At 42.7% G+C, this 17,401-nt stretch overlaps 1 protein-coding gene across 1 annotated transcript in view; it reads right to left on the bottom strand.

The window, feature by feature from the left end:
• Nucleotides 1–936: 936 nt before the first annotated feature.
• Nucleotides 937–17,401, bottom strand: part of LOC129066048 (cyclin-dependent kinase-like 1) — a 40,239-nt gene continuing 23,774 nt past the window's right edge. Inside the window, 8 exon segments of the mRNA XM_054567587.1 lie at nucleotides 937–1,236; nucleotides 2,885–3,040; nucleotides 4,153–4,209; nucleotides 7,292–7,374; nucleotides 9,450–9,513; nucleotides 9,515–9,651; nucleotides 10,223–10,313; nucleotides 12,632–12,704. Coding sequence (XP_054423562.1) covers nucleotides 1,129–1,236; nucleotides 2,885–3,040; nucleotides 4,153–4,209; nucleotides 7,292–7,374; nucleotides 9,450–9,513; nucleotides 9,515–9,651; nucleotides 10,223–10,313; nucleotides 12,632–12,704 — 769 coding nt within the window. The 3' untranslated portion in view covers nucleotides 937–1,128.

Genomic DNA, 17,401 nt, shown 5'->3' with positions numbered 1-17,401 from the left:
TCAGAGCTAATTATGTCATCATTTTAAGTATCACTGTGCAAAATTAGGAATCCTCAATATCATTTTGGACTACAGTTTTATTACTAGTTGTTAGAATAGTATGTATATACACACACATAAAATAAATGTGCATGTGTGTGTATACACACACACACACAGTGTAAAAAGATATTTCAGGGAAAACAGCAGTTTACAACCTAAGGTCTCTAATGACCAAGTAAAAGCTCACAAGCAATTTCTTACAAAATCCAGGTCACTATAGTCCTGCCTATGGGTCTGACTTCAAGTCTTAGACTAAGCTGGAGAGAATGAAGTACTAATTACTTTTAGGCTGTCAGGCTCAGTTCCTGCCAAACCCATAGGTTTTGGTCTACCCCTTGCACCTTGGTCAGCTGTCAATCTTCATGCCGTTGTTTGCAAGGGAATTGAGTGAACAAATGTAGATGGACTATAGTAATCCATCTTGCTGCAAAAACGACTAAGATGCATCCTTTACTAAATGGAAAGACAAAAGTATATGTGAGAAATGTCTATAAACATATCATTGGATATATAAACATGTGAGTTTTTTATGATAGTACATGATTTTAAGTATTTTGAATAACTTAAATATTTCAAAAAGTTTTAAAATTTAAGAACTAAGAGCATGCAGGAAATGGAATTTTAAATATTTTGATTTCAAGAACTTACACCCTTCTTAAATATGATGGTGAAACAATCTAAAAAGACTGGAGATAGGACTCAAGGCAATAGAGATCTGAGGAAACGGGCATTGTGTAATCCATTTTTCACTTGTTGCATATGGTACAATGGAAGCATAAACCTTTTTTACATCTTTAGTTTTGCCAGAGGAACAGGAAGTAGATACTATTTCTATATCTGTCCATAAGTCCAGCTACTTAGATACAACAAAAACACAGGTGGGAATCCAAATAAGTTTTCCCCTTCTGTTGCAGGCAGCATCACCAAGCATGGAGGACTGCTTCTGAAATTTCTCTTCATATCTTGCCAAGTTGTCTCTCCCAGTTAGTTACTTATGTTTTCTCAACATTGGAATGGTTTTCAATCAAATGTATGGGTTTTTTTTTCTTTTGAGTTATTGATCAGTTCTTTTTTTATCCAAGCTTCTTAAATGTTTGGAAAGTGGTAGTTAAGTTTCTTCGGATTATAGCAGTACTTCTTATTATCCAAAGCTGGAAGGAGGCTGCTGTTAGTCAGCTGAGGTAGATACTGCAACTGAAAATACAAGGCACAGAATTAGGTTTAATGCCATGTACTTTTTTCATTGTTGGTAACATGTCACAAAAGAGGTAAATAAGTTAAATTTTCAGCACAGAAATACTTTTTCTGCACTGAATCCAGAACCTGAGAGAGGACAAAATGTTTACATTTGGTCTCTGCTTTTCCTTTTAGAGGTTTATTTCCTATTAAGAATAAAAACATGCACATTAAGGAAAATTTAGAGAATATAAAAAGGAAAAGTCTACATGTTAACATTATTGGAAAAAAGCATATATTCACAAGAGCGAGGCATACGTTCACAGGATCATTTGAGCCAATGCCTTGTTTTACAGCAAAGAAAACTGGTATCTGGAGCACTTAGGCGATTTGCTCACTTTCTCCTCAGTTAAAAAAAGACAAAACTGTCTCCTTCATGCTGCCAGAAAATGCTTGAATTTATTGTAAATGTCATGTGAAAACAAGGAGAACACACACATCTACTTTTTTATTGTACTATACGACTGTAGATATCTGAAAAGCAGGGTTTTTTTAAATTTTAAATTACAGTTGAATCCTTCAGTAATTACAAGCAATACACAAATTAGCAGGATTCCCATATTTTTTCAAATAAAAATATTTCCATCAAGACCCTTTACTCTTGAACACAAAGAAACGGCAAGATAAGGTGTAACTCTGAAGCGGGAGTCTATTTCCAACCTGCTTTGCTACCTGGATCATATATGACAGAGACTAAAATAAAAGCATTCTTCATTTTGAAACTGACCTATCTTAGGGTCCTGAAGTTCTTGTGGTACCTGTTCCTAATGGTCAGGATACCCTCTTCCCTCCTCTAAACCTCACACACACCACCAGATACTACTGAACATGCTGTACAGTGGAGGCTGCAAAGGGGAAGTCTAAGCTAAGGCAAGATAATTTAAGCTAAGGGGTATCTAGACAGTTTCAGAAGTGACCAGGAGCAGCCAGCTCATCTTAGTTGTCATTCCCAACTACAGTCCATTCTAAATTGTTACAGCTTCTGGCTTATGACAAGACACTTATTGTAAGGCCATTTTGCCACTTTACACCAATCATGAAGCTTCACAGGCTCTCAGGGTGCTGTTTTGGAGGCAATTCTTTGGTTAAATGTGCTGTTCTGCTGCTATCCCGGAAGGCACTCATCACTGCTTTTACCCAAGTCAACTCTGGTGATTAAAGGATCAGGAGGGAAAACAGTTCCTTTGAGGGGAAACCTGGAATGTCAATTAATACTGAAGGTAAACAAGATGACAGAGAGCTACTAGGATGAATCTGGGTTCATTTTCCAAAGCACAAAAAGCATACTCAGCTGGACTGACAGTGGGTGCTTGGCCGAGACCTGCGCTCACGCACACCAAAAATCCCGGCCCTTGTGTGGCAGCTGGGAACTGCAGGGCAAGAACATCTTTCGGATTCAGGGAAAAGGGGGCTTGGGAGGCAGCTGTCTAGGGGGCCCTGGTTGGTAAATCATGGGACCAGTGTCCTGGGGCAGGAATGAGGTCCTGGAGCTGCAAGCCGCGATTGCCACCACAAGTGTAGATTCAGACCCTCTTGACTAGGTGGCAGATAGATCATTTGACATTGCAACCTTGGATGCTTTTGTAAAGCCATGCCCCATTCTTACCCCAGGCAAGTGCTTTCGGTTCTGCCTCAGGGCCTTCCTTGCTGGTTTGTCGTGATCTTTTGCCAAATTCCCTTTTTCTCTGATGCTGTCAAAATATGGGTGCTGCAACAACTGTTCACACGTCAGTCTCTCAGCAGGATTCATGTGCAGACAGCCCTAAAAGAAGGAAAAATTCCACCTTCCTTTAAAAATAATACGAATGTATTAATGTCATTTTTTATATTTGTAAGATTAAACTTATAGTTTGATCAGTTGGGAACAAGATAGAGGGAAAAGGGGGGGAAACACCCAATCATGGTTTTAGTTCCTTCCATGATGATTCCTAAATGAGGAGCCACATAATAAATAAATAGTTTCTGGAAATAGTAAGAAAAAATCATTTTTCCCACCTTGTTCTCTTCTTGAGGCAGTTGTTACTCTGACCTCAGTGTCTAGCTTGAATTATCCACTTAGCCTCTTTGGTCCCTTGCATATATTTTGTGAAAACTAGGTTGATTTTTTTTTCACTTCAAAAATAATGCCAACACATGGTAAAAATAAAGTGCATACAAGATTCAGCAGTCTCTCAACCACTCTAGTTTTTCCATTCCCCCTTCTAAAATCAAAATTTTTTTTAAATTCTTTCAGAAATAGTCTATGCATTACAAGCATACATGTGTCTGCATGGAAGGAGAGGCATAGTATACATCCTTTTGTATAACACCATTTTAACTATTTGTTTTGCCAGGGAGCTTTCCATAGGGCTCATCCTGGATAGATTACATCTCGTGACCCCATACCCCAAGGAACTGTCTCACGTTTTAAATTATGTTATAAATACATCAGTAAATGTAGTCAATACTTTTTGAAATGGGTGGGACATTGACAGTAACTTGCAAATATTTTAACAGCTCCTCATCCACATAAGGCCTAGATATTCTTGAAAATGTGTATGTATATAAATTTTAAAATCAAAACCTACTTCAAGTATACCAGGGAGATGGCTCTTTAAAAGGATCCTATGGCTATCATTTTTTGAAGAAAAAGATCTTTTTTAAAATAAACCACTCCTCTGTAATTTCTATTTTGTGTAAATTTAGAAGTCAAATACAATGTTAGGTTTATTTAAAGTGAAAAACACTTACAGATGTTTGTACTGTAGTAGAATGTGACCCATTTTAAAAACTGAAAACATGTATACTTTTCAAAGGAGAAGAATTCTAAAAGGAACACTTTTCAATCAGTGGATTCCCCAATGACAACAGCTGCTGGAAAAGCCATGATTTTACCTTCAAGAGCCCCAGGGCAGGATAAGAGATGTTTGGAAATTTTAATTCAAGTGGTTCCTGTTTAAAAAAGAAAAGAAAGAAAGAAAGAAAGAAAAGGGGGTTTTACTTACAGCATGTATTCCAGTAAGAGGTTACTTCAGATTGCATTTCTTCTGAGTGAGAGCAGCATCTTCCTGGCACCTTCCTTGCCTCCTCCACCCTCTGCCCACCATACCGCTCACCCGCAACAGCCTCCCTCTGCCTGTTTCACCAGCCCTTCTCTCCCCACCTCCAGATTGCTTTTCCAAATCTTCTTCCGAGCCACTCCCTTCACTTTCTGAATAACTGATGCAGGTAGCAAATTATGAGAAAACACTAGTGAAACAAACAAACAAGCAAATTCATTGAGCAATTGTTACTTCCTTTTTTTCCTGCCTCAGTTTATATAACTTGCCTTGCCTCAGAATAATTTTTGGCACTAATATTGGCTTTTTATATAAAGGGGCCCAATTTTGCATTTATTGACATTCACAAAAACAGAGCTTCAAAATAGATTTTTTTTTTCATTACCCACGTGAACAGATGCTTCTTGGTTTTCTAAAATGAACACTGTTGTCTTCTCCCACAAGAGCCTGCTGTTTCCCTGATCATCCTACTGTTTAAAGAGTCTCCCAAGCAGATAGTCTTCAAACTCCCTTTGGCCCTGTACGACTTATTTTGTTCCAGTCACATGCTAGAGACAATGAGAGATAACAAACACGATAAAGTGGAAGAAATGCCCAATGCCAGACAGACAAACAGATAAGCCAGTGAAAGGGATACACCACAGATGAACAGGCTAATCAGAGAGGGGAGCTGGGAAAATAAGAGCCAGCCAAGCTGAGTAAAATAAACGGCCAGCTGTGTTGAGTGTACAACGATGGCAGTGTGTGAGCTGGGGTCTGGAGTGGCTGGCCCGGCTCAGCAAAAGAAACGCCACCCCTGGCACTGCAAGCACAGTGCTGTTTTAAAGAGGGAACCAGACAAAAACAACCAATTCCCAGGTGTGTACTTATTAATCTTTGATAAGAGTAAGAGACCAGAGCCTCCGTTTTGGAATTCCCTACCAGATACAGGGAGGGGAAAAAAAAATCCTTAAGCAGATTTGTATTAGCCCTTGAGAGTAGCGCCCTCTCGCCCCCTGCCCTCCACAGCCAGAGCTTAAGTCAGCGTTTTTAACTGGTGGGCCACAAGAATTTTTAAAACATGAAATAGCTACTTAGTCAGGGGCACTGACCTCTTTTTCTTTCGAATGTCAAATAAAAAAAAATGACAACAGCCAACACAATGCTAGACACCCAGTGTGAATAAATCAAAATAAACCTATATTCTGTCTGATCAGCAAAAAATACATTTTTCAGTGTGCTGCAGAATTTTAGTTTTAGTTTGTGTGTGCCATGAGATGAAAAAGGTTGAAAATTGCTGGCTTAAATATTTCTCTTGCTATTTCTGTGTGTTGCCTCTGAGCTCGGCTGGGAATTGATAGGACATTGCTGACACTGGGCCCTGCTGTCTCAGCAGCAGGGCGTGGGGTGAGGCTGGTGGGTCGGCCGCGATACAATGGGCCCATCCTGCCGGCTTAGCCAGTTTTCCCAGCCCCAGAAGCAAGCAGGCCTCCCTCCAGCAAGGTTACTGACCAGCAGAGGGACTCAAACACAGATGTTGAACCAGCACATCCCCTCCACTGCTGCTTCCTGTGTTTCTGTCAACAGGAAATCCCCTGCAGAACCACCTCTGGGACACCATGGGAAGCTTTTACATTTATGAAACCTGGACTGTTTCTGAGGCTTCACCAGTACACAAGCAAACAGGAAATCCTAAGGGATATTTAGTGTGGAACTGGGAATGTCCAGGTCACTAGGGAGCCAGCTGGGTCACCTCCCATATGCCAGGTGTCATTCCTACTTCTCTGTCCCAGCATGCTCCCAGCACGACCCACTTTTCCCCTTGCTAGCGGTGGCAGGAATGGGAAGAGGAAGTGTTCTTTGCGAGGCAAGCCAAGGGGCTGAGGGAACAGACAGCGCAAATGGCACTTGACAGAACCCCGACATGGAAACTGAGCAACTGGAGGGTTAGTTTCGATTTGAAAGTACCTTTCTTAGACAGTAGAAACTCAGACAAACTTTAACTGTGCTCTGAAATGTTTTTGATTATTATACAAGCCCATTAGAAGACATAAAAAATATTGAAAAACCATAAAGAAAAGAAAAAAATTACCCCACCACAAGAGATATACCCTATTAATATTGTTGTATCTATATGCAGCCATTTATCTCACAAATGTAAAAAGCTTTGCATGATTTTTCAAAGGCTGTCATATTATTTTATACTTATATATAAATATATACATTGTGTAGCAAATATTTATTACAATTATGTCAAATTATATATACTGTTTTATAAGCATTTTTTCATTTGGCAATATGTTGTGAATTTTTTTTCAAGTGAATACATAAAAATATTTTTACTGGCTCTGTGGTATTTCTATGGTAAGGATATACCGTAAGTTATTTAATCCTCTACTGAGGGACAAAAAGGAAATGATTTCTATTAAAGAATGTTACATCTTTATGCCTTTCATTGGAATAAATTCTTGAAAGTGGACTAAGGACATGCATATTTTTAATTTTTCCGTTGTTTTTAGAATGAGTACGTTCCCCACATTGAGCACAGAGCGCAGGCCCCCGAGTGAGGCTGGCCGTGCAAGGTCATTCCCGTTCCCCTCATGGTCTGGGCAGTGAGGGCACAGTAGAGCGGGGGATTTGGACAATGCTGGATTTTCCTGGATGAGTCATTGTCTGAAGTTGATTGGCTCTGAGCTTCAACTGCTGAAATGATGAAGGGCCGGTGAGCGCAGGGCAGGCACTCTGCATTCCTGTCCCTCATGCTCACTAACCACCCCTAGCTAGGTTTTGGTAGTTACTCACTTGCCTGAGTCCCAATTTTTTTTTTTTTCCCACCCTTAGAGTGACCTTCCAGGGCAGACTGGGCCATAGGGCTCAAGAAAGTAACTACCAAAATGTAGTTAGCCTCTCCCTGTTTAAATAGGATGATCACCACTTAAATACTCTGTTAACCTCCGCTCTCGCATGCAGGATTCTTTCCAAAATGGGTCACTCACCATATCTTCAGGGTCTGGAATTTTCACCCCACTGAAGTACTGATTGGTGCTAAACACTTGCTGGTGCCTAGGAATGAGATCTCCTTTGGAGAGAAGAAAGAGGAAGTAACATGAGATGGGTTAGCAAGCACTAACCTGTGGTGTCCCTTTTTCTGGTTCTGTGTCTGCCTGTGCCTGCAACCTACGAAGGCTACAGTCTACTCTCCAATCAGAGGGAGAGACATTGAGGCAGCGTCAACAACCTGCACTGAGGTCTACATTGCACGAAGCGCAGTGAGGCACAGAGGAGGCACGCACAGAAACGGAGGACTACAAGGTTCTTACCCCTCAAGGCTCAGAGTGTGCTTATGTAATCCAAACCAAACAACTCAGAAGCACATACACAGATCAAATAAACCCCTCGTTTTTATTAGCAAAAGTACAACTACACATCAAAATCATGTTAACTGAATGAATCCTGATGGGTTAAGATAAAAGTGTATTATTGGCCTAAGATTAGCACAGTACCTAACATTTAACAAGCATTCAAAAAATATTTTAGGAAGGAGAGAAGGAAGGAAGGAAGGAAGGGGAAAAGGAGGTGAAGGAAGGAGAAATGAGGGAGGGAGGGAGAGAGAAAGGGGGAGGGAGAAAGGGGACCCTTGGAAGATGTAACTAGAAGGAATACATTTCTAACCTGGAACCACTTTGTTTTCTTGTTTCACCAAGTAGCGGTCACCTGAAAATCCTGTTTTATCCACTGTTTAACAGTACTGACAATGTGAAGCGACAAAACAAAAGGAGCATTTCTATATTCTGGGGATTATGTGAGGCTCACTCTGCCCACATTTCAACCAAATCAGCTAGAATTGCCCTCACGCAAAATTCTAGGGATTGTACACTTAAAGAGGAATTTTGTTCAGAGAATGCAAGGAGATACTCAGAAAAGGGCACCCCCGAGGCACACCCAGGACCACTTCCCAGAGCACAGTGAGCAAAAAACCCTCCAAATCAGGCCTCCAGAATTGCTGCTATTGGACTGGGCTAGAGTTCCTACCCCAGGGTATCAAGTTGTCTAATTTTATCAATTTGGTTTGGAAATTTATCTCTCACTCAAATCCAAAAGCTGCTGTCCCACCCCATTTTGCACAAGCAGCTAAAAAATACTCTCTAATACCTTACCCCAGACCTCTGAGCTTCAGCCTGGGAACAGTGCCCGTACCTTAATAACCTTCTTCCATCAGAGTTGGGGGGCATGGAGAGGGTGTCCTAAAATGACCAGAGGAGACACAGCCAAGGAAGGATCAGTGCCCCTGCAAGGGTTCCCAGGTCTCTTACTTGTCACTCAACAACAGCCATCAGCAACTATTTACTGCCTACCGTGTGCAGACACTGGTGGAGGGCAGACAGAAATAAAAGACACGACATCACCCTCAGGCAATTTACAGTATATTTGGGGAGATAGTAAAAGCCCGGGTGACAGCAGGGGCTGCAAGTTTTTGGAAGAGGACAGTTCTCTTTAAATTGGGATACTACTCAGGGAAGTAGTAGCTAAACTCCCCGACTTTTGAAGAGGACAATCACTGCTTATAGGTCTTTTCATCTGTCCCTCTCCTCTCTCTTCTCCTCCCCTCTGCGCCTCCACCCCAAGAGGGGAAAGAAAAGAAGTGGCTTTGGGGTGAGAAAGCACGACAAGAAGAGGGACATTAGAGGAGTGACTTTCTTCCTGACACACAGGAGGTTGAGAATCTTTCTCTATAGGGTCTGAATAATCCAAGTTAGCCTGGCAGGCTGGGGTCAAGGACAACAAACAAATGAGTTACCACATCATCGTCAATGAAATAATTTCGTCAGCGTCCTCTAAACTGCTAAGCCCTTGTAGAAATATATGTGTGTATTGTTGCTACAATCATGATTCAGAGTTTAACTTGATCCAAACAAATGCCAAAAGAGAGAATTGTGTCCTTTTGGACAATTAATACATAGTCAAAACTGTGGATTCTTTTTATTAAGACAAACGTGGACACCCTCAATGGGATCATTTAAATGAGACATTGAGAGTGTCCCTCCTCCACAACTGTAAAGGGCAGTAGGTGGGACTAGGAGCTTGGCTCTGCTCTGCACTGATGTGAGTAAAACTACCCCGTTTTCCAAAAGGCGGGACAGAGGTACCGCTTACCCAAGGTTTTCCTGATCAGGTAGAGCTGATCCACATCGGATTTTCCTGGCCACAGAGGCACCCCCTGACAGCAGCTCAGCAAAGACACAGCCGATTGCCCAAACATCTACTGGGGGGCCATACTGCATGTCCCCCACCAACAGCTCCGGGGAGCGGTACCACCGGGTAGCCACGTAGTCCGTGTAGTAGTCACTCGGTCCAGCTGGCCAGGGATGGGACATGGGAAACAGAGAGAGCAGTGGAAGCGTGAGATCAAAACTGGGAGGGCAGAGACCTAAGACATCCAGCTTGTGCCCCAGCTGTGGCTTTTCTAAATCAGTGGCTCTCAGTACTACTTGTACATTAAAATCACTTAGAATATTGAATTTTTCAAAGTACTGATGCTTGGGCCCCACCCTAGTCCAATTAAACCACAGTCCCTGGGCGAGGTGGATCCATATAGTTTTTACAGTTATAGTTCCCCATATGAGTCTAAACTGCAGCCACAGTTGAAAAACGCCTTTTTCTAAAATAGTACTTTGGTACTATTTTAGTATCCAAAAATGGTAGAAACCAGGAGGGTAACATATTTTTTTAATAACCACTTTGCTGCAGTATAATTTCCATATAGCATACAATTTTTAAACCACTGTATGTGTCTACATGTTTTCAGTAACTACATAATAATTTGTAGCAAGCTTAGGACCTAAATATACAGGAACTAGCTTTCTATAGCATTTAATATATAAAGGATCTTTCCACCTTTTATACTTAAGAGAAGCTTCAATACTCACTCAAAAGCCGAGCAAATCCAAAGTCACAAAGCTTAATCACTGAATGTTTTGTGATCAGGATATTTTCTGGCTTCACATCTCTATGTATGCACTAGTCACAGAAATAGAACCAAAATAGATTATTAAAGAGAAACTATAATATATGGGATAAATAAAACACATGAATAATTAGCAAATCATTGAGAAGTCATTTGAACCTCTCACTGGTCTTTTGGATAATAAGCTGCAAAGTCCCAAAATTTGCAAAAGAGCAGCATGAAATAAATTTAGTGTCCTACCTGTCATAGCCTGTATCATTCCAAATTCCTGAAGGGGACAAAAGGACCAACAAGGACAGCCAGGTAAATTTACATTTTAGTTAAACAATTTTTGAGTATAAGTATGTCTCATGTAGTACTTGGCGTGTATTTAATCTGGCAACCCTAGGGGAAAGGGAAATGTCAAAAGGCTCTGGACAAGGCCTCCACCATGGCTGCTGGAGCTGCAAGCTGGTGCAGAAGCAGGATTCACCATTCAGTTGTTTAACAGAACAGAACACAGTCTGCCTGGTAAACAGGACAAGCCCTGGGCCTGCTGAGATAAGCTGGGGAAGAGAAGGGCGGGGACCCCGAGCTTGCCCAGCTTGCCGAGGGACCTCCCTTCCAGCTCTGACATTTGTTCTGACAAGATAAACAAGAGTAGGCAGCGCTCACCCTCTGGAGGGAGTCGCTAGATGTCAGCTCCGTCCCACACACATCAAGGGTTCTTTGAGCTGCATCCACACCATAGTTTGGACTGAAATCACTTGTGCTTTCCAAACCACAGTAGATATTGCTTACCAGGGAGATGTTAGAAGAATGTTTAAGAATCGTCACATGATTTTCTTATAAAATAACTTCCTTGGCAAAGAACAAATCAACAACCTAATTAACAATTATATAAAAATGGTTGGCTTAAATTACTTTTCAGGGTCCCTAATCATCTCTCCTTCTTCCACTCTGGAGAAGAATGGCGGATCCTACAAGGAGAGACCCACCCTCTTTGGCTTGCAGCTGAACCCCTGGGGGTATTCTTGACTTTCTAGAATCTGGAAAAGGGACAAAGGTTCTTCTTGGGTCTGGCCTAGTACTCACTCCAAAGGCCCTTCAGGGTGAGAGATCAATGTCAGTGTTTCCCCAAAGGGTATTAATTCCTCTGGAAAAAAATTTGGGAGACAATTTCTGAATTATTTTATTTGAATCTATCTGGTTCTCAGCAACTAGTGGCCCTGAGATCTTCACTCTTTTCCCACTGGCTTCACATATTACTATAAATGGGCACACCCATAGATACCACGATGACAGATGGGCAGAAGGACTTGTAAGCAAGAATGTGCTCCTATTCTGTTCTGGGAATTCTTTACAAGTTGCTACGCCCTCCCCTCATCAGCACTTGCAGCCAAACAGCAGTCAGGGGCTCTTCAGGGAACAGAGGTATGCATTTGCCCTTGGTGTCTCTCATTTGCCCCACCAGGGTCTTTATGCAGCCTCTCTTGCTCCCCCATCCTAACACCTACTTTCAGGAGAGTGCTAATTCTCACTCGCTTGTAGTTAATAGTAGTATAAGGTATCCATGTTCTCTGCTTTTTGCATTTTGACAAGGACCGTAGCCTTCATTCAGCAAGGTGGAGACTCAGTAGGGAGAAGTGCTGACTACTATCATTTTTTCTCCGTCCTGGAAGGCAGCGTTGGGAAAAATCATTTAGAAAGAGCTCCAAGATGAGGATTCAGGCCCATCAGCTAAATTGACCCTGGCAGTCAGTACACTGACCTATTGCAGTCAGACAGCCTTGTGGCCAAAATGAAGCTCTAACATTGGGACTTGGCTCCTGTGTGCAGGGAGTGGGCAGTGTTCTATAGGAGGGGGCAACAGGCTTCCCAGCCTGTGTGAAATCACACCATCTGGGGCCACTGCCTCTGTCAGGCCTCACGGTGGCCAGGAGCATCACAGGCCTCCACTGGGCTGGTTCATGCCAGACCTGGCACTCATAGCTCAGCAAAGCAGACGCTAGCACTGAGGCATCGTGCCTGGAACCCCACCTGCTGCAACTGAACAGACACAAGTGATGTGGGTTCCCCTTCCCAATTTCAGAGTCTTGGAAATGGAGCAGACCCACAGAGACTCCAAGTGAATGAGATGCTACCTGAAATCTGAGTAGCTTCTGATCAGTGTAACTACTTTCTGAAAATCATAAAAAGGCATCCTTTATGTAACCTGAGCAAGAAGGAATAGTTAGGTTGGCATTTTTAGCCTCTACTTACCCCAACCAGGTTTAAGAAGATTTGGATAAGAAATGATATCCACAAAAGCACAATATAAACTTTGAACAAAGGCTCCGCCTCAGCTTAAGGGCAGCCTTCTGATTTCTTCAAGGGAAATCATGAGACTTACATTGTGTTTATGGCAAAAATTTACAGCTTGCAGTGTCTGCCAAGTTATGCTCCTCACGAGATGTTCTGGAACCCTACGGAAAACAAAGAAGCGGCATGAATACAGGCTTAAATAGTGAAAAATCCTAGGTGGCACATACAGTCATCGAACTCATCGCAGCGTCAAAGTGTGAAGGACACGTGATCAGCACACTGCTGAACTCTAGGCACAGCAAACCAACAACAATGCTCTCATCTGCTTTGATGGGAGGTGGGGAGGACCATGAAGACCCATGGGGATTTCAGCACATGTTTATGACCAGCGATCTCAAATATCTGTGACACCACTGGGAACCTTCCTGGTAACTTGAGCTCCATTTCTATAAGAAGATTTTTGTGGGTGGAAAGGTAGTTAACATATAGCATAAAATATGCTGTTTGTTTTGTCTAGTTGCCCCAAACTCATGGCCTTGCAGCAGAACTCTTTTTCTGTGTGTGAGCACTTGGTTTCTTCAGGCTCCCTAGGCAGGATATTTTTTAAGGCAATGAAGATTTTACTGAAGATAGGGAAGAAGTTTACATTGTACACCACGTAACAAAAGTTAACGATAATTAAAAACCCACGTGGGCAGCCCGGTCCCGTCCCCACACTGCTCCTCCCTGCTAGCTCGCTGCACCCCCTCTCCTCTTCCTGCCTCTGCCCTTTCACCGCATCTAAACTTGATGCCACTGTTGCCCGTACACCTCTGACTTTGAGCTTATATAACCAGGCACCCACGAGCCCCAGGAGGTCCTTTGTGCGAATTAGAAGAAAAGCACCTCCTAGGGGAGACTTTTTAAAAAAGTTAGGCAGGGGTGAAAGGGGCCACAGAAAGTGTACACTTATTTTCAGAGACTCCTACCCACCAGCTGGACCTAGTGTTTTGACGAATCAAATATTAAACAATGTTGTTGTGGTCCCCAGGCAGAACTAAGAAGTAAGGAAGGGAGGAAACTCCTGAGTAGTTGTGTCAAGGTGACCAAAAAAAGTCACTTCCAGTCTCTGAGAGGGGCTGCAAGGTCACTGTTGCCACAGACCAGATGTTTAGGAAATCCTTTCAAGCAGATAAGAGGCTGCTTCAACAGTGGGACAACATGAAAGAGGCCACTTCCAGGAAGACAAGCTGGAACATTTCCACATCAGAACTATGGCCCTTGGATTCAAGTAGCTCCCCTCTAAGTTCTCTTCCTTATTCTCGTGGCAGGTAGGCCCAGATGCTAGAAAAACTCACCTGTCTAGAAAAAGACAACTAAGAAGGGAATATTTTGGGGAAAATGTTTTCCCCTAGCCTCCACATTCTGTCCAGAAAAATGGAATATATCTTGATTATTTAATGAATTAACTATTAATATAAGGTTATCCATCCCAGGCAAATTAAGTTTTTAAGAACATTTCCCAAAAGAAATTATTTAAAAGGAACATTTAAATTACATTATAATAGCATATTATTAATGTTCCTTTAAGGCTGAGCACACTTATTACACAATTCCCATGTATGAAAACTCTATGCAAATGACCTAGTGTTGTCTTGGGCTCACCACTCATTTCACTTCTTTTTTTTTTTTTTTTAAGATTTTCTTTTATTTATTTTTAGAGAGGGGGAAGGGAAGGAAAAAGAGAGGGAGAGAAACATCAATGTGTGGCTGCTTCTTGCATGCCCCCTACCCAGGACCTGGCTTGCAACCCAGGCATGTGCCCTGACTGGGAATTAAACCAGCAACTCTTTGGTTTGCAGGCCAGCACTCAATCTACTGAGCCACATCAGCCAGGGCATCCCTTCATTTCTTTATTGCTCCATTTCTTCTCTGAAATGCCAGGGCCTCGGATTTTACCTCTACAATTCTTTTTAGCTGCTTATGCTAGGAGTCAGGTTTTTCACTGCTGAAGATGGGAGTTATAAATATGGAAAGGGAGAAAGGTAGAATCTATTCTGTGATGTTGGACTGGAATTGGATATGCACATATGTAGGAGGGTGCTGTGTTGGAAGGGGTTCTATCTTATATAAAATGTTCCAGAAAGCTCCTCTGCTTCACTACTTCAGACACAGTGGTTAAGTGATAATATTTGGCCAGATTTAGGCCACATTTTAAAAATAGAGCCTTCAGGATTTTCTGAGGGATTTGTGAGAAAAAGAGAGAAAACAAGGACTGACATGAGGGTTAGTTTAAGTACCTGGTTCATGTTGGACCTTATACTGAGAAGAATGCTGGGGCAGGGAGAGGGCGGGGGTGGGGTTTGGCTTGGGGGGAGGGGAAGGTGGATAAACTGAGATGCCCTGGGGACTTCTAAGGGACTCTAAGTAGGAAGTTATGAATTCAGAAGGAAGGTCCAGCTTGAAATATAAATGTGGAAATCACAAGACTATTGGTGGTACTTAGAGCCCTAGGACAGGATGGAGCCACTTGAGAAGTGAATACAGAAGAAAAGGAGATCAAAGTCCAGAGGCCCAGAAACTTGGAGGGACCAGCAAAAGACTGGGGTTGAGCATCGCATGAATTAAGACCTCACTCAGGAGAACAGCATCACTGAAGCCAACTGAAAAAAGTGCCTCAAAGGACTTCTGGATTAGGATGGTGGACTGAACAAACCCGTCTCACTTCACTGCCTTCCCAAACCGGACTAGAAATACACCGAGAGAATAGAACTGTTCAGAGAGAATAGAGAAAGAGGTGATAACGCATTTTGGAATCTGGAAAGCAGTCTGATGAATGATAACTGACAACAGGTCCTAGAAAGCTGAAAGCCAAGCCCAGAGTGGGGAGAGGGGAGGACAAGCCCATTTACCCCAAAGATCCCTCAGAAGGCTCAGGACCCAGCAGTCAAGATCTGTGTGGAAATGGGAGGAAAGGAGTGTGGAAAAATCTGTTTGGGAAAGAAGTCCCTAGACCCTCTCCCCTGTTCTAGTCCAGTAGGGAATACTCTTCCCTTACTAAGTAGAAGGCTGGAGTTTTGTTTTCTGAGGAGGACAAAACAGAGCACATTTGGGTCGGTTGAGATTTTGGATTCTGTTCCAAAAGCAGGATACATACTGAGTATTGCATTCATACTAAGTATCGAATTCTGAGACTCCCCAACCCTCTTACAGCACTAGGTTCTGAGAAAGCCGGCAGCCTGACTTTACTCTTTAGGCAAAATATTGGAAGGCTTTTTCTAGTGGAAGTTCAGGACAAAAAATCCAACAATGGGGTTTCCCCAGCAAAAGGTCTGGCCAGATTACCCAAAAGTGAAGCTCTGAGCTTTCCATAGCTTCCTACTCTAAACCATAGGCATACAACCAGACATTATATTTGCCCAAGGAAGTATCACATAAGAAAGTTAAAGACCAAAGCAAACAGAAAGAAAGCAACTCAAAAGAAAAAAACAAAAACTAGGGAGAATGAAGAGAACATTAAAAAAATCATTAATATCCTCAGAGAGGGCGGAACAGGAAAGCTGTTGCATCCGTGAAACAAGCACAGGACACTATAAGAAAACAAGAGGGCCAAAAACTCAGACATCCAAATAATAGAAGGCCCAGGAAAAGAGAAAATAGAGAAAACAAAGGACAGGAAATCAATAACAAAATAATTCAAAAAAAATTTTTTCTCAGACAGAAAGGGCCCACCAAGTGCCAGAATAATGGGTGAAAAGCAAGGCCCATGACTTTCATAATTCAGAGTGCTGCGAGTAAAGAGGGTGCTAGAAGCTTCTGGAAATAAAAAAGAAACAGAAATTCACAAAGAAGCAGAAAAGAGAATGACAACAGACATCTTAACAGCACTGAGCTAGAAGGTACTTAAAAATGCCTCCAAAATTCTGAAGAAATATTATTTTTCACCAAAAACAAACAAAATATTAAGTAAGCATGAAGAGAACATACTTTTTAAACATGCAAAGGCAAAGTCTCAGTCTCTCGCTCTCCTTTAACCTCTCACACACCCTTTCTCGGGAAGCCCCCCAGAGGATGCCCTCCCCCAAAAAGGAGTAAACTACCAAAGAAGGCTCCGTGGAACGGAGAGCACTGGAGACCTGACCCAGAGGGGGGCAACAGCAACTTGGAGGGGGAGGTGAAGGGAAATCACGGACAACAGCTGCACTCCAGGCGCAGACAGCAACCCGTCCGGCTCAGAAGAGCGTGACTCAAGAGCCAGGCATGTTGAGGGTTGTCATCATCATGCCCTCTGCCTTATACCATCTTAAATAAATATGAAAATATTTGACAAACAAACTTAAAAGCTTTGGAAGAGCCTGGGTGTCTGGCCAGACCCTTCAGGCTAAAGCAGACATTCTTAAAGCTCTAGCTTATGCTGGCAAGGCTAAGGAATTCACTGCACTTTATAGTGTGTGTTTCCCAACTGGTGGTTGATGGTCTCGTGGCCAAGCTCCGGGGCAGAGCGGGAAGGGCTGGAACAGTGATGGAGGGAAGGGGCCCCGATTCTCTCGCATTCTTGACTGCCTTTAAGAGTCCCTGTTTGGATTCTAACTCAAAGACAAGCTGTCCCTTTAGGGGAATTATGCATAAGCTCAACCTTAACCTGGGAGGGAAGTGGCATTTGAGCTTTATTCCTGGGCCTGGTTCTCCTCCACCATGAGGTTAGGCCATTGAACTTCAAACAAACCTTATCCCCATTTCCTCTCCCAGTAAACAGTGCTCCAGAGGAGCTGGACAGGATCCAGCCTGGGCCTCGTGGACTCCCAGCCAGCTGGGCAGGTCTCGCGGGATTTGCACTCCTGAAGCTGTCAGCTCCCCAGACCTAGAAGTGCAAGTCTAG

The sequence above is a fragment of the Pteronotus mesoamericanus genome, unplaced genomic scaffold (assembly GCF_021234165.1).
Source record: "Pteronotus mesoamericanus isolate MK-2021 breed Mesoamerican mustached bat unplaced genomic scaffold, CSHL_Meso_final contig_182, whole genome shotgun sequence".
Lineage (NCBI taxonomy): Eukaryota > Metazoa > Chordata > Mammalia > Chiroptera > Mormoopidae > Pteronotus > Pteronotus mesoamericanus.
This window is presented reverse-complemented; position numbering and strand designations above follow the sequence as displayed.